The sequence below is a fragment of the Physella acuta genome, unplaced genomic scaffold, assembly GCF_028476545.2.
Source record: "Physella acuta isolate Inbredline_101_S28 unplaced genomic scaffold, ASM2847654v3 ptg000131l, whole genome shotgun sequence".
Classification (NCBI taxonomy): domain Eukaryota; kingdom Metazoa; phylum Mollusca; class Gastropoda; family Physidae; genus Physella; species Physella acuta.
Genome location: NW_026731650.1, coordinates 1061845 through 1084778, shown reverse-complemented (window position 1 = coordinate 1084778; position 22934 = coordinate 1061845). Strand labels below are relative to the sequence as shown.

The window sequence follows — 22934 nt, the reverse complement described above, 5'->3', positions numbered from 1 at the left end:
AAATTCTTTTTGACTTGAACTTCTTTAATTTAAGAAGGTTTACTTATACATAATACATTACGTCTAATTACAATTTTTTATTTTTACCACTCAATGTATTTTGTTTTTTCTATATCTTGCATTGTCATCTTAATTTCTTATCACCTTAGTAAAAATTTGCTTAAGATTATAAACTTCAAGTTTTAAAAAACATCAACGTTATAGTACGTCTTGTCAAATGACACACCGTTTAAAATGTCTACATTTAAAGTTCACCAACATAATGACGTAAAAACTAAATATGATATGACGTTAGCATACATATCATTCAATCTAATCACTCTAAAGTACAAATCAATAATTTTTATTGATTAAGGGCTGGGTGAGTTATTTTTATCACTATTCGCCCTATCCCCTGGAAAACTTTGTTCGCAACCCCTTTCCCCTTCTCCCATTCCTAACCTCAATACCAACCGTTAGATACACAGACCGTACCACTACCCATTCTATTCCATTTAAGAGACAAAGGATGTATAACAATCTTACAGACAAATATTTAGTTAACTAATATCACAACTCATACACAACACTCCAACAGACTGGGATATTTAACTTATAGACACCACTCCTCGTTGAATATCTCTTGCAGCCTAGCCACCTATGTCCGCCGCCCTCGCCCCATCCCTAAACACCCGCTAGATAAACAGACCGTACCTCTACCCACACTATTACTTGGACAGACAAAGGCCAAAGTAACAGACAAACTTGTATCTGTATTCAACTAATGTTACAAGTGACATCGTTCCCATCCAACTCCGAAACATTCATGGCCCAATTTCGAAACCAGCCTCGTTGAAAACTCCCCTGACCCTAGTTTAACTTTGCCTCACCGATTCCAAAACAGTCCTGTACCAAACATCCTTGTACCAACTTTGAAACCTGTCTTGTTGAAAACAAAGACCGTCCCACTCTAGTGTAAACTCTAACCCAACCTATTCCGAAACATGGATGGTCCCAGTTTGAAACATGTCTAGGTGAAAACAAAATCCATCCCACGGTAGTATAAGCTCTTCCCCGATCACTTCCAAAACATCCATGTACCAAGTTTGAAACCCGCCTCTGTGAAACCCAAACACCCCCGACGCTAGTTTAAACTCTACTCCCATCAATTCCAATTCATACCTGTAACAACTTTGAAACCTACCTAGGTGTTAACAAAACACCTCCGACCTTTGTATAAACTCTGCCCCTCATCTATTCCTAAACATACATGTAACAACTTTGAAACCTACCTCGGTGAAAACTTCACCGACCCTAGTATGAAATCGACTGACAACAATTCCTAAACATGCATGTCCCAACTTTGTAACATGCCTCGGTGAAAACTTCACCGACCCTAGTACGGACTCTACACCTACCGATTCCAAAACATGAATGTTCCGAGTTCAAAACCAACCTTCACCGACTCTAGTATGAACTCGGCTACCAACAATTCCTAAACATCCATGTACCAACTTTGCAACCTCCCTCGGTGTTAACAAAACTCCCCCGACCCTAGTATGAATTCGACTGACAACAATTCCTAAACATGCATGTCCCAACTTTGTAACCTGCCTCGGTGAAAACTTCACCGACCCTAGTATGGACTCTACACCTACCGATTCCAAAACATACATGTTCCGAGTTCAAAAAACAACCTTCACCGACACTAGTATGAACTCGGCTACCAACAATTCCTAAACATGCATGTATCAACTTCGAAACCACCCTCGGTGTAACCAAAACACCTCCGTCCCTAGTATAAACTCTACCTCATCCAATTCCAAAACATGGATGTCCCAACATTGAAACACGCTTCAGTGAAACACAAACTCCCACGACTCTCGTATAAACTCTCTACCTATCAATTCTAAAACATGGATGTACCAACTTTGCAACCTGCCTAGGTGAAAATTCCCCCGACCCTACTATAGACTCGAACCCTAACAATTCCAAAACATGCATGGTCTAGCTTTGAACCCTGCCTCGGTGAAAACGTCACCGACTCGTGTATAAAATCTGTCCCAACCAACCCCAAACCTTCCCTGGGCACCCGAATAAAAATAACTCACCCATCCCCTTAATCAATAAAAATTATTGATTTGTACTTTAGAGTGATTAGATTGAATGATATGTATGCTAACGTCATATCATATTTAGTTTTTACGTCATTATGTTGGTGAACTTTAAATGTAGACATTTTAAACGGTGTGTCATTTGACAAGACGTACTATAACGTTGATGTTTTTTAAAACTTGAAGTTTATAATCTTAAGCAAATTTTTACTAAGGTGATAAGAAATTAAGATGACAATGCAAGATATAGAAAAAACAAAATACATTGAGTGGTAAAAATAAAAAATTGTAATTAGACGTAATGTATTATGTATAAGTAAACCTTCTTAAATTAAAGAAGTTCAAGTCAAAAAGAATTTAAATGAAAACTGTAATACTAAAGCGAACATGGGCAGGTAATCTGCTGCATGACTAAGATATATATTCCTCCTTCTTATAGTTTCATTGCCTTTTTTGGTTGAGGTCTGTAAGCATAGGTAAACATCGCCATGTTTTTAAATTTGCGATGCAAACCACGTTCTTTCTATAATTTGATCGATTATGTAGGTGGCCGTAAGATTGGTTGGCGCTTTAGTTGCTACGAATAACAAAAGGTCTTCACTTTTTTTGTTTGCTGAATTAGGCATTTTTGTTTTTGTGTAATATAAATGAATCTCATTTAAAGTTTGAGATGGTTTTTTTAAAACAGATGTGTTAAGTTCGAGTGAATTGTCTGAAAACATGGAATCTTATAATACTCGTTCAATAGTAGTGGATTATATCAAACATCGAGTAGCGAAGGAAGGTTTTCAGTGGGAAAATGATGGGCGACAAAGTAGTGTTACTCCCAATGTTGTCCAAGCGGCAATGCGTAGTCTTGGTGATGAATTTGAGGAACGATTTAGAAATAGATTCAATGATTTGATTGAACAGCTTAATATTACTGATAACAACGCTTATGATACTTTTAAAATAATAGTTGATGAAACCTTCTCTGATGGTGTTAACTGGGGCAGGATTGTGGCGCTTTTATGCTTCGCTGGATGCTTTGTGGTATATTGTTTCGTACATAATAAAAGCCATTTGGCGGATAATGTTGTTGAATGGGTTACCTCATATATCGACACTAACTTACAAGAATGGTTGACGTCTAATGATAAATGGGTAAGAATAGTTTCTATATGCATACATCATAATATCAAATTTATATCACCTGTTAAGAAGAATCTAAATCAGTATATTGACTTGTTTTAACTGATACATTTGAACAACAGAATATTGATTAATTCAAATTTATGTGCTGTGTTTTCATTAGAATGCATATTGCGTTTAGGATAATTGTTATGTATGCTACAGCTATATTTTATCTCTATCATCTTTTATCACCCCTCTCCCCATGACTTTAAAGTATACTGATTACCCATCTTCAAGATAGAGAAATTAAGAAATTGAGTCTCTCTTATTTTTATCTTCTACAGCAAGGTCTGGTTGAATTTTATTCACGCACTGAAAGTCACAGAGATTTGCAATCTTTTAAAACATTAATTAAATGGTCTGTGGGAGGACTTGGTGCAATCACACTGGGAGCATTTCTCGCACACAAAAAAAATCATAAATTTTAATCATTTGTCATGGTGACTGTTATAATGAAGACATACATAAAATTATAGCACATTTCTACTCTTAAGTCGTTGAATAAAGCCAAACATGTGTAGCGTTAAACATTTTATGGTGTTTTTTTTTTCTTCTCCTCCGCCCTCCCCGTACCCATCCCAACCCTAATGTCGGATGTTGCAGGGATGTAAATCTGTTTTTGTCCAGTGTTCTAGGCATTAAATATTAAACACGTATACATCTATACTCAATACAAGTTATACCCCCACATATATTGGTAGGTTACGAAGTGTGTTAAAATGACAATATTTGTTAATAATAGATCTGATTAAAAACTCTATCTTGAGATCAGAGTATGAAACAATAATATTTTAAAATTTTAGTATATTAATAATGTTGAAAACAAGTTTCGCCGATAACGCTCAAGTAGAAATATTGTATTTATGGTTGAGCTCTGTAAGCATAGCTAAACGTCGCCATGTTCTCAAATATCACGATGCTAACCGCCTTCTCTCCCCTCGATATAAAATACAAAAAGCTAGTGTCTTTATTTCGCGTACGTTGCACTTGGAAAAGAGATGGTCTAGCTCACTGTAAAAGACGAATCGTCTCCCCTGCTAATGACAGCGCAAGGAAGAAACGAGTAGACGATATCTCGCTACTAAAACGTACCAAATACACATTTAACAAATAAAAAAAAAAAAAAAAAATTACTCAACGTGAAGTTAAAAATAAATTGTCTTCGAGAGTGAAGGGTGTTGTGTGGAAGTATTTTTCCGACACAGTCTGTTTGATTCATTGTCCTATGCGCAGATACCCATACAATGGGTATTGTGGTCACGGTACACAATGGAAGGTAGCCGCGTGCTTTCGTAGCACTTTAAAAAAAAAAATGCGTAGAGTGAATGACGGCGTATGTTTTGTTAGCTTGTAAAGATTACACCAGAGGGACGTTAGTAAATATTTTTTAGGGTTTTCTCCCTTTAATTAATTTCAACAGAGTACTAAAAGCTTGTCTTGTGTAACATTACCCTATTTGATGTCTTTAAATGACGCACGACTCGCTCCGCTGAAACGAATCGTCTCCCCTGCTAATGATGTCACAAGGAAGAAACAAGTAGAAGATGTATCGCTACTAAAACCTAACAAATACACATTTAAAATTGTGTTTGCCATCATGGAACACACGGGTGGGAGGGTAGGTCACTACCCTTTCTCCTCCTCATTTTGTTTACAACACGGATACAAAGAGAAAAAAAAATATCGCGCCACCCTGATTGAGACATAAAATACAAAAAAAAAAAAAAGCGACTTTCTTTATTTCACCTGTTTCACAGCTTGCTCCGCGGAAAAGCTACCTCACTTATTATCTAACCGCCCATGTGCGTTGGGGTATAGCTATTGCCCTATGCTCAGATACCCATACAATGGGTATTTTGCTCACGGCACACAATAAAAGGCGGTCTCGTGCCTTCGTTGCACTTAAAAAATACATAGAGTGAATGACGCGTGTATGTTTTGCAAGCTTGTAAATATTATACCATAGTATTTTATCGGCTTAGGGAAAATAAAATTAATAAAATTAAACAAGACTTGTTGTGCTTTGATTTTAGTTTCATTTGTTTGTGTGTGTGTGTGTGTGTATGTATATGTATGTGTATATGTGAGTATCAAAAAAAAAAAAAAAAAAAAAAAAAAAAAAAAAAAAAAAGTGTAAAATGTCAACGCCAGGACAACAAGTCATAATCAAAAATGGACTAATTCAATACATATCTATGAAAAGTAGAAAAATTATAACTTATTACAAGTATAAGTGCACAACGATTTTGATAAAAGCTTTTAAGCAAACCTTTCAGTAAATTTAATTGTAGGTACAGCTTTTCTTCTAAACGACATCAGTTGGATTAATATATGCTAGATCTGATTTATTTCTTACTGATTTGAGCTAAAATTTTGATCATAGGAAAATGGTCTTATTTTAAGAGGTTTCAGTGGGGTAGTGATGACTTTAAAAAAATAATAACAGTGTATATAAATATAATATATACCATGCTGGTCATTATCTCACAAATCGTAGGGCCGAGTATTAATAAGACAATTGGAAAAAAAAAACAATTATAATCATAACAATCAAAATATTTTTCTAAGATTAACGCTGGTGTAACACATATATTACTTATTAAACCAAAACTGCTATTGATCATTTTAATTAGCTATTTAGTCTGACAATTATTTTTTAATTAAGACAAAACTTTTATGTTAATAAAATAAAACTAGTTCTGAACCTACATAAAACAATGTAAATACTTAAACAAAAGACGTTTACAAAAACTTGAGATTTGAAACTTAACCGACTTTTTGTTTACAAAAATCAAAAGACATAACCAAGGGTATTTAGTGTAATTTCTATGTTAAACCATTGACATCCTAAATTACTTTTTAAATTGTTAATGATAATTGATTAATATACTCTTTGATGTCTGACCCTGGTCACTATTTTAGAAAAGAAATCGCTGTTTTAAAAACACTAGGAAAAACTTAAAACGTCGTGAGACGCGCGCAAAGCACGCGACATGTATTTTTAAATGTAAACAAACGCGCACGGACACTGTTCCATTGTCGCTATGAAATACTTCTGAACCTACATAAAACAATGTAAATACTTAAACAAAAGACGTTTACAAAACATGAGATTTGAAACTTAACCGACTTTTCGTTTACAAAGACATCACCAAGGGTGTTTAGTGTCATTTCTATGTTAAACCATTGACATCCTAAATTACTTTTTAAATTGTTAATGATAATTGATTAATATACTCTTTGATGTCTGACCCTGGTCACTATTTTAGAAAAGAAAATCGCTGTTTTAAAAACACTAGGAAAACTTAAAACGTCGTGAGACGCGCGCAAAAGCACGCGACATGTATTTTTTAAATGTAAACAAACGCGCACGGACACTGTTCCATTGTCGCTATGAAATACTTCTGAACCTACATAAAACAATGTAAATACTTAAACAAAAGACGTTTACAAAACTTGAGATTTGAAACTTAACCGACTTTTTGTTTACAAAATCAAAAAGACATAACCAAGGGTATTTAGTGTAATTTCTGTGTTAAACCATTGACATCCTAAATTACTTTTTAAATTGTTAATGATAATTGATTAATATACTCTTTGATGTCTGACCCTGGTCACTATTTTAGAAAGAAATCGCTGTTTTAAAAACACTAGGAAAACTTAAAACGTCGTGAGACGCGCGCAAAGCACGCGACATGTATTTTTAAATGTAAACAAACGCGCACGGACACTGTTCCATCGTCGCTATGAAATACTTCTGAACCTACATAAAACAATGTAAATACTTAAACAAAGACGTTTACAAAACTTGAGCTTTGAAACTTAACGGACTTTTCGTTTACAAAGACATCACCAAGGGTGTTTAGTGTCATTTCTATGTTAAACCATTGGGATCCTAAATTTACGGGACGCTACTCGTGGTTGTTAACAAGACTGTTCTAGAAAAATTCGACTCTGCCTTCGTTTCTATATTAGTTTTATTTAGTAAGGAGATAACTGTGCCCCTGACAATTATTCTGACCAAATCAATAGGAACTTATATAGTCATGAATGAAGGGGGCAGCTTGGTAGAACTTACGACTGCTAACCCAAAAGTCCCGAGTTCGAATCCAGGTTCAAAGACAGTACACTGTCCCCGAGTCTACCCAACTCTGATGGTTACCTAACTTACGTTAGGGAAAGTAAGGCGGTTGGACATAGTGATGAACACACTATCACTTCTTATGCCGAGATCACAGAAAGAAAAAAAAAATTATTTGTTGATCTTCTATATTAATATTTTTTAGAAAATTATAAAAAATATAAACAAAATGTATTTAAATATATATATATATATATATATATATATATATATATAAGTGGTCGTCAAAATGATGGTTATAGAACCTTAAAGTTAAATGGTGGTTAAAAAATAAATAAAAAAAAAAAAACAATGAAAACAATGAAAACGTTGTGATTACAACATATGTAAATATTAAAAACCAACAAAGCAAACAGCCACAACAAATAAAGCAATCACACTTAACATAATTAACACGACTAGACAAAAAACAGAGGACAAAAACAGACTGATAGTAAATAGTAACGGCTATTTATAGATCAACTGTATGAGAAATATGGCCTATTGTAAAGCAAGCCTAGCTAAATAAATTATTTTTAATGACTATTTAAACATAGCTTTCAAAAAAAAAAATCGATACTCTATTGTTTGTCGTCGCGGCCGTAAAGGAGCGTCACGGAAGACAATAGGAGGAGGGGAACACCTGCTCCAGCTGGAGTATTTTACTATATAGCTTGTCTCCGCAGTATTTTACTATATAAACATGTCTCCGCAGCTCCGCAGCTCCGCAGTATTTTTACTATATAGCCTGTCTCCACCTCCTCCTCCTTTTACGACCCAAACACGACCTACTATACTACTTGTATGTTTATGATGGATTATGTATGATGGATGACTTATGTTTGATGTTTATGTTGGATAGTGTATGTTGCATGACGTATGTTACATTTCGTATGTTCATTTTGATCGGTTGAACACCAGGTAGGCCTGTGTCATGAGTTGCGGCTGGAGGGGTGGGGGTGGGGGTGGGGGGTGTTATGAAAACTATAGTAATCGATTCTTGATTTCACTAAAGAAAACAGAAATAGAATTTCAGGTAAAATGGCATCGTAACCTTGACCTAGTAACAACGACGTAGCTCGCTCTCGGAATCGTTCGGTTTTTAGTTTTTTCTTACTCTCTACAGGCAACTTTAGGCCGACGATTGGGAGGCAACTTTAGGCCGACGATTGGGAGGCAACTTTAGGCCGACGATTGGGAGGCAACTTTAGGCCGACGATTGGGAGGCAACTTTAGGCCGACGATTGGGAGGCAACTTTAGGCCGACCATTGGGAGGCAACTTTAGGCCGACGATTGGGGGGCAACTTTAGGCCGACGATTGGGGGGCAACTTTAGGCCGACGATTGGGGGACAACTTTAGGCCGACGATTGGGGGACAACTTTAGGCCGACGATTGGGGGGCAACTTTAGGCCGACGATTGGGGGACAACTTTAGGCCGACGTTTGGGAGGCAACTTTAGGCCGACGATTGGGAGGCAGAGGCAACTTTAGGCCGACGATTGGGGGGCAACTTTAGGCCGACGATTGGGGGACAACTTTAGGCCGACGATTGGGGGACAACTTTAGGCCGACGATTGGGAGGCAACTTTAGGCCGACGATTGGGGGGCAACTTTAGGCCGACGATTGGGGGACAACTTTAGGCCGACGATTGGGAGGCAGAGGCAACTTTAGGCCGACGATTGGGGGGCAACTTTAGGCCGACGATTGGGGGACAACTTTAGGCCGACGATTGGGGGGCAACTTTAGGCCGACGATTGGGGGACAACTTTAGGCCGACGTTTGGGAGGCAACTTTAGGCCGACGATTGGGAGGCAGAGGCAACTTTAGGCCGACGATTGGGAGGCAGAGGCAACTTTAGGCCGACGATTGGGGGGGCAACTTTAGGCCGACGATTGGGGGACAACTTTAGGCCGACGATTGGGGGGCAACTTTAGGCCGACGATTGGGGGACAACTTTAGGCCGACGTTTGGGAGGCAACTTTAGGCCGACGATTGGGAGGCAGAGGCAACTTTAGGCCGACGATTGGGGGGCAACTTTAGGCCGACGATTGGGGGACAACTTTAGGCCGACGATTGGGAGGCAACTTTAGGCCGACGATTGGGGGGCAACTTTAGGCCGACGATTGGGGGACAACTTTAGGCCGACGATTGGGAGGCAGAGGCAACTTTAGGCCGACGATTGGGGGGCAACTTTAGGCCGACGATTGGGGGACAACTTTAGGCCGACGATTGGGGGACAACTTTAGGCCGACGATTGGGAGGCAACTTTAGGCCGACGATTGGGGGGCAACTTTAGGCCGACGATTGGGGGACAACTTTAGGCCGACGATTGGGAGGCAGAGGCAACTTTAGGCCGACGATTGGGAGGCAGAGGCAACTTTAGGCCGACCATTGGGGGGCAACTTTAGGCCGACGATTTGCCCGCATGATAAAAAATGGCATTGTTTGACATTCAAGCAATTAAAAAGCGACGAATAAGATCTGATGTGCTGGCTGTCATTGTGAACATCAAGTGGCCTAAAGTAATCTTGACCCCCCACTCGTAACTCAAGTTTTATTTTGTTATAGTTGGACAGATGACCCCTGTATGTGTATGTGTGTGGTAGGGGGGGGGGGGGGACATCCCACTCATGAATGTGAAAGCTTTGTTTTAGTAAGACATGAAAAAACTGCGTCGTCCACTGGACCTGATTTGACGGACATCGGGGGAGGGGAGAGAAACTTACTACATGTGACCAAAAATCTTTCTATTTTGATAAAGATTATATTTTTAAATTAAAAATAAAATGAAACAAAGTAATTTTAAAGATAAATATTGTGTACAGCAGTGTGCCAATTCCTGGAAAAGAGTTCCACAGGAAACCATTCCAGGAATTTCCGTTTATCTGTCGCAGTCACCGCAGTCTTGTGTTGGCGCAAGTCACAACATGTGCCCGCTTTCCATTGGCTGGTAATAATAGCGTGGTTAGAAGACCATAAACATTGCATTGTTGAATCCGCGCCTTGTGTTGTTGTTTCAAAGCACACACCTTGTTTATACTAAACACTAACATAGCTAACGAGTCCATAATTTACATTGTTTTGTATTCATTCAGACGGTGGGGGGGGGGGGGGGGGGTGGGTTTAAAATATACTTTAATAAAAATTAAAAACATTAAAATTTCTCAATGCAAGTAGTACAGCAGACCGTCTTGCATGTGAGAGTTAACGCCCTTGAGCTGACAGTATTATGGACAAGTCGATCCATTAATTAACATATTTCATTGATATTCCCAGGAAGCTACGACTCAATAAAAATACACCAACTAGGTTTATGTACCGTTTTCATTTAGCGGTTCTCACATTTTGATTATATAGAGCTTGTTGGATTTAGTATTACTAACAAAATCCGCAAAAGAGAAAGAAACGGAACTTATTAAAATTTGACAATATATTTACTGAGATAGACACATACCAGATAGAATGTAGAATTTCATTTATTGGATTGAATATTTTCAGTTAACTTTTTAGTCGACGCCAAAACGGCTTAAAGCTAAATTGCTAATTGTAAATGAGGCTAAATAGGAAAACAACGACTAATTCAACGAGAGATAGTAAAATCAGACCTCCAAACTGAATAACTTAGGAACCCCTGAGAGGGTCTGCTAAAATACGTACGGCCGAAACTGTTTTGTGTTTTGACTAATTTAGACACCTGTGCTGTGACTAACCGCCATTGTTGTTGTGTGAGGCCAGTCAACTTGTGACTAATACCCCAGTAATGTGGGCCTGGTCGTGGGAACAAAACGTCCACGTCGGTAACACATCTGTCCAGAGCAGGATTAGGATGATTGACAGTTAACTGCCATCAGCGCCCCCCCCCCCCCCCCCCCCCCCCGTCATGTAATGTAAGAAAGAAAATGCATCAAGTAATCCATCATTTTCTTACATAACTTTTTATAGCGCAGTGCACTGTAAGTTCTTTTTTTTTTAATTATTGGGGAGGGGGAGGTGAGTTTAATGCCCGCTTAAGCTATGAGATGAAAATTTTGTTTAAAATCGACAAGGGCAGACTAATCTTGTGACAAGTCATACGTTACCCTACCCACACAAGTAACACGTTACCCTACCCACACTAGTCATACGTTGCCCTACCTACACAAGTCATACGTTACCCTACCCACACAAGTCATACGTTGCCCTACCCACACAAGTAACACGTTACCCTACCCACACTAGTCATACGTTGCCCTACCTACACAAGTCATACGTTACCCTACCCACACTAGTCATACGTTGCCCTACCTACACAAGTCATACGTTACCCTACCCACACGTCATACGTTGCCCTACTTACACAAGTCATACGTTACCCTACACAAGTCATACATTAACCTACCCACACAAGTCATACGTTACCCTACCCACACAAGTAATACGTTACCCTACACAAGTCATACATTACCCTACCCACACAAGTCATACGTTACCCTACCTACACAAGTCATACGTTGCCCTACCTACACAAGTCATACGTTACCCTACACAAGTCATACATTAACCTACCCACACAAGTCATACGTTACCCTACCCACACTAGTCATACGTTGCCCTACCTACACAAGTCACACGTTACCCCACCCACACAAGTCATACGTTACCCTACCTACACAAGTCACACGTTACCCTACACAAGTCACACGTTACCCTACCCACACAAGTCATACATTAACCTACCCACACAAGTCATACGTTACCCTACCCACACTAGTCATACGTTGCCCTACCTACACAAGTCACACGTTACCCCACCCACACAAGTCATACGTTACCCTACCTACACAAGTCACACGTTACCCTACACAAGTCACACGTTACCCTACCCACACAAGTCATACGTTACCCTACCTACACAAGTCACCCCACCCAGTAACTGTACAGAAAGTACCTACTACTAGATCTAGATGTCTATCATCCACAGAGATCAACAAGAACCCTAGAGGGGACCTTAACCATCTAGCCACCTTTTTATTTAACCGGCTACATTTACACTCAATTTGATAAGCCTAAGCCAACAGACATGATTACCTATTTTTCTGTTTTCTTGTGTTTTCGATCATTTTACTTTTTTTTTCTCGACGAGTTTCAATCAAACGTTCCAACCCCCCAGATTCTATTTCCTCTCAAACACAGCCTGCCTCGCCGTGTCCAGACGATGCTTGTAAACATCACGTGGTGTCAGCCCCTCGCTGCGACCGGTCACTTCCCAGCAGTCTAAAATTGTGTCCAGGCCGACACGTCTGCCGTGTTGTTCAACGTCACAGATCGCCACACCACCAGAAACCCAATTCACTTTGTTTACATTGGTCATGAAAGGAAATACGTTTTCTAATGTGTTCCTCACCTAAAGATTGTAAGCGGGACGGGGCATAGGGTAAAAAACATTCAGGGAAAAAATTAAAGCACTTTCATTTTTAACGGGTATTTATTTATTTTTTTGGTGGGTGGGGGGTATTTGTGGATGTATGACTATGATTCAGTGACACATAAGTCGCAATGATAAAATGGAATTTTTTCCGCTTTTAACGGAAGTCCAAACAGTGTCACAAGTCACGGGGTAATATGCCGCAGGACCACAACAAGATGGATCAAGATATGTAATTACAGTGTAATCTCATACGGTTATTTGGGTACACGTCACACTACACGCGTGACGACACATCATGTGATTGTTTACTAATTTTTCTCCCCCTACGTCATCCTGAGTTCTCATTGGAGGAAATAATTATATTACAGTGACCTCGGTTTGACCTCGCTAACCGATAGAGGAAAAAAAGGAGAAAATAGTGTCTTGCATCATTTCTTGGTGAATGTTGATTCTGTTACAGGGTTCTGTTAGTCTTGAGACCTTATTTACTGTGGTCAGTAATAAGTAGTACAATGCTTGTTTCCTTTCGGTAATTATAAATTTAAAGGGATGTTAAAACAAATGGTCATTTTTAAAAAACGTATCAGCTATTGATTTTAGCAGCCGAAATGGAAAAAGAAAATGGCTTTATTTATGTGACCCAGTATCTCGATTATTTTCCCTCGACCTGAGAGTAGAAATAAATGCTTGTAGCTTCAGATACATTTTTTAATTGTTGTTAATGTTAATCTTGTGTGTGGCTATAGTCCAAGTAAACCATCTTGGTGTGAAAACAGTTCAACACAGAAACCTGTTTTAATTTATAGCTTGTATTTACCAGATCGTCATTACTTGAACATGTTCAGATATTTTATCAAACAAAAACCAAATAAAAAACAAGGACGAAATATCATAATCAGAGTGAACAATTTATTCTCAGCTTATTAAAAAGTTTATGACTTTCAAATGTCATCAAAAGCCAACTAATTGAACAAGAACAACTACAACCATCCCCTGCTGTTCCATGGCTGCATACAAAGTATCTTGATCACAACACAACCTGGTGAAGGACAACAACACAACCTAGTGAAGGACAACAACACAACCTAGTGAAGGACAACAACACAACCTAGTAAAGGACAACAACACAGTTAAGTGATGTACAACAAAATAGTCAGGAAACACAACCTAGTTCTACAATCTTAGTGTCATTGAAGTGTTTGGAAAAATACATTTGTCAGTTTACATTAGAAAGTCACTGTCAAAGTTATTGGAACTACAAGAGTGGACAGCCAGACAACAACAATGGACAACAAGACTGGACACTAGACTGAGGTTGACCACTAGGTTGAAATTGTAATCAAAATATTTTGCACAGCGGCACAGACCAAGTGGAGAATATTTTAAAACTTTAAGTAAAATTAAATATTGTATCCAGCTTTTGTGAAACAAATTTATTAATTACATAACTACATTTTCAGAACTAAATGCCCTTAATCTAGTGACTGCTTAAAAATAAAGCTACAGATTATTTGAAATTTCAGATTTTTATTACCAACATATTTAAGTCAACAACAACGCTAAACTTACACTAGTCGTGTGTGATACTACATCTACAACACTGGCCAATGTCTAATCTTAATACAAGCTATATATTTCTGGGTTACGTAATGATCCACCCACCCACCCCTGCCCCAATCTTGTTTATATTGGACAAAAGTGCAGCATTCATGCAACAAAAATAACAGCATACACTAAAGCTTCCAAACAGCATACACTTAAGCTTCCAACAGCTTGTTTGCTAACCACATCATAACATCTTGCAGAAAACTAGGCCAACAGCAAACATAACCTTGACAGTTGGTCACTTCATACTACTGGGCTACTGACATCTACCTAGGTGAATGACATGTCCACCCAGGTCACCAAATGACACATCTACCCAGGTCACCTAATGACACATCCACCCAGGTCACCTAATGACACGTCTACTCAGGTCACCAAATGACACATCCACCCAGGTCACCAAATGACATGTCCACCCAGGTCACCTAATGACACGTCCACCCAGGTCACCTAATGACATGACTAGCAAATATTCTTTAAACAGCCAACGTCTAGCAAGTCTAACATGATACACACATCCACTGGCCTTATAAGATTCTATCTTCCAACCAGGAAATGTGCCACAAATTGCATTGTCGTGTGCATTGCCAAAAGATTACATCAATCAAACATCCAACATTCACTCACCCCCACAGAAAATGTTTCTAAATGCCAGCCTTTATTTATAATCATTAATGTATACCTGACTCATGTTTTGGTAAGACGAAAATTTATTTTAAAAAAAAAAACAGCACCCCCCCTTCTGTAATTAAATACTGTTCATATATATTCCTCTACGGTCGCTGACCCCCCCCCCCCCCCCGACCTGAGGCTCCCTATTTTATTTGGCCAAGCTATTTCACCAAGTAACAAAAAAAAAAAAGCGTAATTCAACATGAATAAATAAACATAACCACAACAAGAAGTATGTACATCCACTGTTCATGTTATAGTATAAAAATAGATTTGTTGTGTATAGCAATAAATAGATAGCGCTGAGCCCACGCACAGGCTAGCAATGGGGATGAGATTAATTTACATATGAGCTGTGAGAAATAAATTACTGACTATATGTATAGATGATCTTGTATGAATATGTTATGAGAAGGACCAAAAATAAAGCTACGGCATCCTGATATTGTAAAGAAAAACTCTGACAAATTAATTAAAGCACAAAATATGATTTCGATTTTAGCCATAAGGTTGAGAAATCTAAATAAAATTTTCAGGCAAATACTATAGTGCCTACAGATGAAGAATTTTACAGAATAATTTTAGAATCTGAAATTAGCATTTTATGCAACCATTTGAAAATTAGATGTACATTAGCAAAATTTTACATTTTTCTTTTCAAACATTTTTACACGAAAGGATCAAGAAATCTTTTCCATTGAAATTATATATATATTACACAATAATTCGGAACTACAAAACTTAGGTGAGGGACAGATGACTGGTTCAGACGCTGCTATATGCTTTTATAAGTATCCATTTTGATGAATTTGTACTGTTTAGTCTTCCGATAAGCCAGAACAAGAAATGTTTTATCCTTCTAAACAGGATCCCCCCCCCCCCCTCCCCAATCACGGACTCCACATTGTGATGAATTATTCAAATAACAGGCACAATGCTGGTCACATTTTTCTTTTTAAAATCCAAAAGTCTGTCTTACAAGAATCAACTGACCGGTCACTGCTTGTGTACAATGACACCCGGCCTGTAGAAGGATGGATGCAAGGGTCGGTGTAGGAGATGGCTGGCTATAGGATACTTCTCAGAAAAACTGCTGTGGTTGCTAATGTCTCCCATGCTATTGTTCTCTGGGCTGGTGGGCGGGGCCACCATCTGCTGATGTGACACCAGAAAATGGTGCTGGACTGGGTGGTGCAGCTGGGAGGGGGAGTCACGGCCGGAACATTCGGACTTCATCTCGTCCTGGTCACTGATGCTGCTGGTCTCCCGCTCGCTCTCGTCCGTCAGGGACTGCCTCTTGTATAGTTTGTGTTCCTCCTCGTAGAACTTGCGGTCGTCACACAAGACACGGTCACCCTCAATCTGGCGGATGGCCTCGACCAAGTTCTCCAGGTTTTGGGTGTTGTGCTTTGGCCGGTAGGGTGCGCTGACCGTGCAGGTGGCCTGCTGCTCCATCTGCTGGCGCCGCAGCTCCTCCTCCTCTCTCTGCTGCTCCAGCGCCTGCTGCCGATGGCGACGACGCGGGTGGTCTCTGTGGCAGTAGTTGTGATGATGGTGATAGCTAGATTGGTCAGCGGCAGGGACGAGGGGTGAAGTTGTTCCCTGTCCATTGGTCTCAGATAAACACAAGTCCTGCTTCACCACGGGGGGTGAAGACTCTTCCTTCACAGAGGACGCCAGTGTGGGGTTGGAGCCCATAGCGAACCCAGGGGAAGTCGTGTCCATCCTGCTGGACATATCCATGCTCATCCCCCGCTCAGGGGTAGGGGACTGGGGCCGCACTGGTTGGAAATTGTCCACCCTTGGCATGGGGACGTAGGAATCTCTAGAAGCGATGACCTCGACAACTTCGCGGTTGTACAGTGTCTCCTGCTGTATCTGCCTGGTGTCAAGGTTCACTGGGTGCAGCTCCTGAAAAGTCATTTAAAAAATAATCAGTAACAGTTGCCCCAAGTGCTGGACTTCCCCAAGAACAATACAAATAAACTAAAATGTAACTAGCAAGGTGGTCACACTTACACTTATCTGGCCAGTGTGAGCAGCCTGCACCTGTAGCAGTGAGAGGAGCTGAGCTTCAAGCAGCCGATTGCGGTCCTCTAGTGCGGCACATTTCTGAATGTGGGACTCCAGCTGTTTCCGCAGTGTTACGTTCTCATGTTGGAGTTCAGAGCTGCCCTCGTCCGAGGCATCAGACAGAGATCCAACCCCCTCGTCTGATGATTCTGTAGGGACAAACATTTTACTGTTAGTACATTGTATGTGATGTTATGTTACATTAGGTGATGTTGAACATTTCTTTAACGCACAGCTTAATGTAGGAAGTTGCATACCTGTATCTCGTTTTTTGCGTTTGGTCGGAGGTGGTGAGCTGGACACATACGTATCAGTGACCACTCTGTCCTGGCCGAGCTCAGCCAGCAACATTTTGGAATGGTCAAGCTGCATCTGAAGTCTGGTCTTATCCTTCTCCAGGGCTGTGATGTACTCAGTCGTGTGCTGGAGGATGGCAGCCTGGAAGGGGACAGAACTAATGTATCAGGGGGCATAACTATTGTATCAAGGGGACACCAACAAAGAATCAAGTACACAAGTAAGGTATCAAATAAAGATAAAAATAGACCAGAAAGAAAGTCAATGATGAATCAAGGTTGTGCAAGGACAATGTGTAATTAAAACAACTTAGTCAAAAGTTCATTCAAAAAACCTTTAAATAGCCCACACATGACCAAACAACACCTATAAATATCCCACACTATCATCGTGGAGTAAATATTTCAACAAGGAAACGGTTTGAAATATCAGGCCACGCGAGAGCTTGTGATCACCACGATATCTTTCATATGGTGACACAGAGGTGACACACTCAATGGAACATGATACGTTATCAACGGATGATCTCGACATTTCGAACCATTGCCAGTTTTTAGACGGCACACAACTCATGCTGTTCAATTTCAAAACATAAAGTAAAAAAAAAAAATACGTGTAAAGGACCCCACCCGATTATTAATAAACTAATTAATCTTCAGGCAACGCATTAAGATGCCCACCATGCCTTTTTAAATGGATTCTTGCAGGGGGGAGAAACCACCACTATATCGACCCAGGAGATTGCGTAAGTTCCCACTGACTAGATGCCAAATCTGGCCACATCGCGCCACATGAAAGGTCGCGTCCCATTGGCTGAGGGGAAAACAATAGCGGGCCAGCAGAACGCGCGCTGACAGGGGTGGAGGGGGGTCAAAAGTGGGGCGACGCCGAGACAACCACCAGCCGTGAGTGATTCAGTACAGTGGACGGCTTTGACCCAGTTCTGCTCATAACCAGTGACTCATATCCTATCTACTTCCAGGTTTAAAAAACACATTGATGACCCATGACTTGTTATATTTTAAACTCCTGACTTCAATGTATTGTTCATTTCTCCCAACCAATACATCTATCAGGTTGGACCACAACTCAGCTGAGTCTAACACAACATACAACAGCCTTGTATGTCGCCCCATGGTAACAGATACTGCCACTTCCTAGTACATACTTCAACTCAAGTTTAATATTTTTTTTTTAAATGCGAAATGAAAAGGGAGCGCCTTGTTCGGCATTTAGGGGAAGGGGGGCAAAGGAAGACACCCCGTAAAGAGATCACCTGTCGAAAGTAAAGCCTATCCCAGAATTCCATGAGCCGACATAAGAGTTGAATGAAATTTTATCCGGTGAATGAATACAGCATTTTTTTCTTTACAACTTCACACCCCCCCCCCTCCCCTTTCACCGGAACTAACGGGTGCCTAGGGAAAACCTGGCGAACAACAGCAATAAAAAAAAACAGCAGCTGAGCCGGGAACCACGTGACCGATAGAACAGAACCAGTCGTTAGCAACAATTACAACATGGCGTCACACTAATCAGCATTTGGATTACAGGTGGCATCCAGTGGATTGTTACACCGGAGCACGTCACGCTTCAGTGATCAACCACGACGTTCATTCACAACCAGCCAACAGGTTATAGACCAGTTTCATTCACCGGGGAGGGGTAGTAAAACTCGACCTACAACCTCTCATTCATTCAACCCCCCCCCCCCCCAACTGAAGAAGACCTATCTGAGAAGGTGACCTAAAAAACAAACAAACCTAGTAATGTCCGGACGTGCAGTAGAATATAAGCAGGGTCAAAGACACATCACAATGAACAATTTCAGTTCGTTGTAGAGGGGACGGGACAGTACTTACATCTAGCCACATAGGCTACTTAAACACCCAACGCATTTATGTACTGACTGTAAAAATACCGATACAACCAAGCTTAATTAACCTTACAGACAATAAAAACTGATATAAAGTGATTATGTTGAGACAGACAGACGTTGACCAGTTACCTTGCTGAGCTTCTCGCCCTCGAGTTGGGGGATGAGGGCCCTTAGACTGGAGAAGCCGGCGTTGATGCACTGCATGCGCCGCCTCTCGTTGCTGTTGGCTATCTCACGCCTCATGCGTTTCTCTGTCTCCTGGAGGGCTTTGGGTGAGGCTGGTGGCTGGGACACCCTGGGGGAACAGCAGGTTAACGTTAGGGTCAGATGGGACAGTGGGGGTGGGGTTAGTCCATTCTCATAGTATTTCATGAACAACAAACACGCTTATACAATACAGACCTACAACTATATATATATATATATTTAAATGTATTTTAATATATATATATATATATATATATATATATATATATATATATATATATATATATATATATATATATATATAGAGAGAGAGAGAGAGAGAGAGAGAGAGAGAGAGAGATCTATTTGAAGAATATATCAGCTGATCTCCTAAGAGGCTAGGGCGGGCGGGTCAATTGAGTTCAACAGACAGGCACCGTGGCATCTAAACCCAGAAGAGACTTACATGAAAATTCCGATAGCGTGATGCAAACCGCGGATGGGGGGGGGGGGGGGGCACAGACAGGAGAAAAGACGGCGTGATAGAGGGGAAAAAATAGTCCACGGAATCGATCGGTTAGCGCTCTGCCGAATTCGACCTTTTCGGTGGAGGATAATACAGTGGCGGGCGCGCCGGTGGGGGTGGGGAGAAACAAAACGTTTTGGACCTGGCTCCCAGCCAAGACGGCTGGTTTGGGACTGCATAAATGTTGGCATCTGGCCATCAATGGCGGAGTCGGGAGAGCGGAAGGTTTAGGCCTACCTGAGTGACGCGGTCATGACGATAGAGGGCACATTCCTACCATTTAGGACCGCACTAGCTTTCCCCGAAAATAGATTTCGTTTAAAACAAATTTTACAATAGCTGGGGGGAAATCGATGAGTAAAAAGATACGCTGTACCAGACACGTAAACAACACATTTTCTTATTAAGTCGCCGAATGAAGAGAAAGAGCGACAGATGGACAGGCACTAATTAAAGACATCTAATTCATCTATTGGAAGTATGACTAAACTAGAGTTAATAAATCCTAAACAAATCGACGCAGTTGTCTGACTAATTGATAAACACAAATCAACCAAACTTTTTGTTGTTGATGCTGCTAGACGCCACTGAAGAAAAAAAAAGGATAGATCTAGTACCTAAACGTTACTGGAAATTAAGGATAGGGCCGACTAAGGTGTGGATCTAGATATTTTTATTTTTCACTTTTATCATATTCTTATTAAAAAATACCAACTCGGTGTCCTGAAATACACAGCATACACACAAATATAGTTATGCAACTATAAATATTTGATAGATTTCTAACACAAAATCTTTCTGTTTTTCTAAAAGATAAAAGGCCTAAAAAGTCGCATTGGTATATCAACATGTAATAAAACAGATTAAACCAAAATGACACTAGACCTACAATTCCAATGTATGCATTACCAGCACCACCAACAGCAACTTTACGCAATCGTTACATTATCATTAATCTCCCACATTTAGATTTATAATAATAAATTGCTTTACTCAACTCTTTGATTCTAGATGGCATAAATAATATTATTAATTAATAGATATAGGGCCTAGATCTAGTATATTTCATAAGAATTTTTTTTTAATCCTGCTAGAATCTAGATTAGATCTAGATATTAGTAGATATTTCTAAATGTTAGTTTATTGTATAGATCTAGAATCAAAATCAGTCTTGAAAATACTTAGATCTAGATCTATCTAGAGTCTCGATTCTACTGCTAAATTTGTTCCTGTGTTTGTCAACATACTTCTAGATCTAGATCTATATTTATTAGCATTTATCTCGTAGTTAAATTATAATCTACAACTCTAAAATATTCGTATTCTAGATATGAATCAGTGTGAAATTTAGACTAGCCTTCCATGGAGCTAGATCTAGACTATGTTTGAATGTCATCTGGTCTGAAACCAAGCCTCACCCGGTCTACGCATGACCCGGCAGTTGGAAAATAAAACATTTCACTCAAAATTGTGAAGAACAAGCTACTGTTAATTGTAATTTGTAGATTACAACAAAAAAGATACATCGAAGATTGTTTTTAATAAATTGTTTTATGAATAAGTGTGAAAAAATACAAGTTTTATTAAAAACAAGATAATGGTTGTGAAACCACGCGCTCGTACTACAATGTTTATGCGTGACAGTCATGCGTACTACTTTCTCTACAACTTACTTGAGAAGTCCAGCTGCAATTTCTTTCTCCCTGGCCTGTAATTCGTTGACATATCTTCTTCTATCACTGCTTCGAATATCCACAGACATTTTTGAATCGTTCAATTAAAATTCAGAATAAAATCCGTTCAGATATTCTTGTTTACAGTTGTAAGACAGTCATGTACAACAAACCCGACGTAACGCTGCTAGTAGAATGAGTAATAATTGGCGGGAAACAGCTGTTGGTCAATTCACGATAGCTCTTCGTTAGTTTAAATTAAAATGGGTACGTTTAAAAAAAACAAATATTAGATGGCTCAAAAACATTGATAATAGTAAAAATTTATTAGTAAATTTGGTAATGTTTATACACTTAATTGATGCAGAAAAAAACAAAACATGGCGCTCTTTTTGTTTTCGCGGATACATCCAAATTCAATGGCAATAAGTAGTTCCCTTGGCAAGACGCGGGAACGCTAAAATAAACAACTATGGTCCTACTTGGCAGGCTTCCAGCAACAACTGAACATGGGAGATAATTTTTTAGATAAATATGTATTTTAAAATATGTAAGTGTATGTATAGCTAACAGCAAAAATAACAGCAATATTTTAATTTAATACATCATGTAAATTATGTGCTAAGTTATTTATAAGCAATTTAAAGATATTTAGCGTCTTCTAAAATTAGAAACCGAATTTTCTCAAAATTAAGATTGTAGTTGTCGAGACTTCAGACGGCTGACGGCCTTATTCGCTTTTTGCACAAAATCAGCTGACTGGTGACTGTCAGCTGATTGGTGGGAATTGATCAACGGAATGTTTTTTAAATAGGAATTCCCATTTTATATTACTTTCTAGATTAAGATTTTTAAAAATCATTGTAACAAACTGTTATCAACTCACTTATTACTATGTGTGAAAACTACTTTACTCTTTTTAAAGCTAGTATAGCAATAAATTGTAAACAGAAACTGTCTTGGGTTAGACTCGGCTAGATTTATTTATTTTTTAAACATTGAACTTTCGCTGGCTTGACTAGGCTGATCCGCGTGAGGTTAGGCCCTAGTTAGGTTACCTGCTAGATCTAGACTAATACAGACTAAACTATAATAGCTGATAGTAACTATAACAACAGCTGAAAGTAAACTATAACAGCAGCTGATACTAAACTATAACAACAGCTGATAGTAAACTATAACAACAGCTGATAGTAAACTATAACAGCTGATATTAAACTATAACAGC

The 22934-nt window shown here is 39.4% G+C and overlaps 1 protein-coding gene and 1 long non-coding RNA gene across 2 annotated transcripts; both read right to left on the bottom strand.

The window, feature by feature from the left end:
• Positions 1 to 13686: 13686 nt before the first annotated feature.
• On the bottom strand, positions 13687 to 14703 carry LOC131935061 (uncharacterized). Its single transcript, XR_009385901.1, has 2 exons — positions 13881 to 14703; positions 13687 to 13834 (listed from the first exon to the last, which is right to left on the bottom strand). It is a non-coding gene; the product is annotated as an uncharacterized LOC131935061 (long non-coding RNA).
• Positions 14704 to 15195: 492 nt separating this feature from the next.
• Positions 15196 to 22072, bottom strand: LOC131935100 (uncharacterized). Its single transcript, XM_059291417.1, has 5 exons — positions 21707 to 22072; positions 19451 to 19616; positions 17403 to 17583; positions 17092 to 17294; positions 15196 to 16983 (listed from the first exon to the last, which is right to left on the bottom strand). The coding sequence occupies exons 1-5, from the start codon at positions 21793 to 21795 to the stop codon at positions 16069 to 16071; spliced, it is 1554 nt and encodes a 517-aa protein (XP_059147400.1). The 5' UTR covers positions 21796 to 22072; the 3' UTR covers positions 15196 to 16068.
• Positions 22073 to 22934: the final 862 nt, after the last annotated feature.

Bases quoted from the DNA above. Each gene is read 5' to 3' on its own strand.
- LOC131935100 (XM_059291417.1), bottom strand. From the start codon at position 21,795: ATGTCTGTGGATATTCGAAGCAGTGATAGAAGAAGATATGTCAACGAA. The intron at 19,617-21,706 runs GTAAGTTGTAGA...CTGTTCCCCCAG, and splicing joins ATTGCAGCTGGACTTCTCAA to GGTGTCCCAGCCACCAGCCT. The intron at 17,584-19,450 runs GTAACTGGTCAA...GTCCCCTTCCAG, and splicing joins AGGGCGAGAAGCTCAGCAAG to GCTGCCATCCTCCAGCACAC.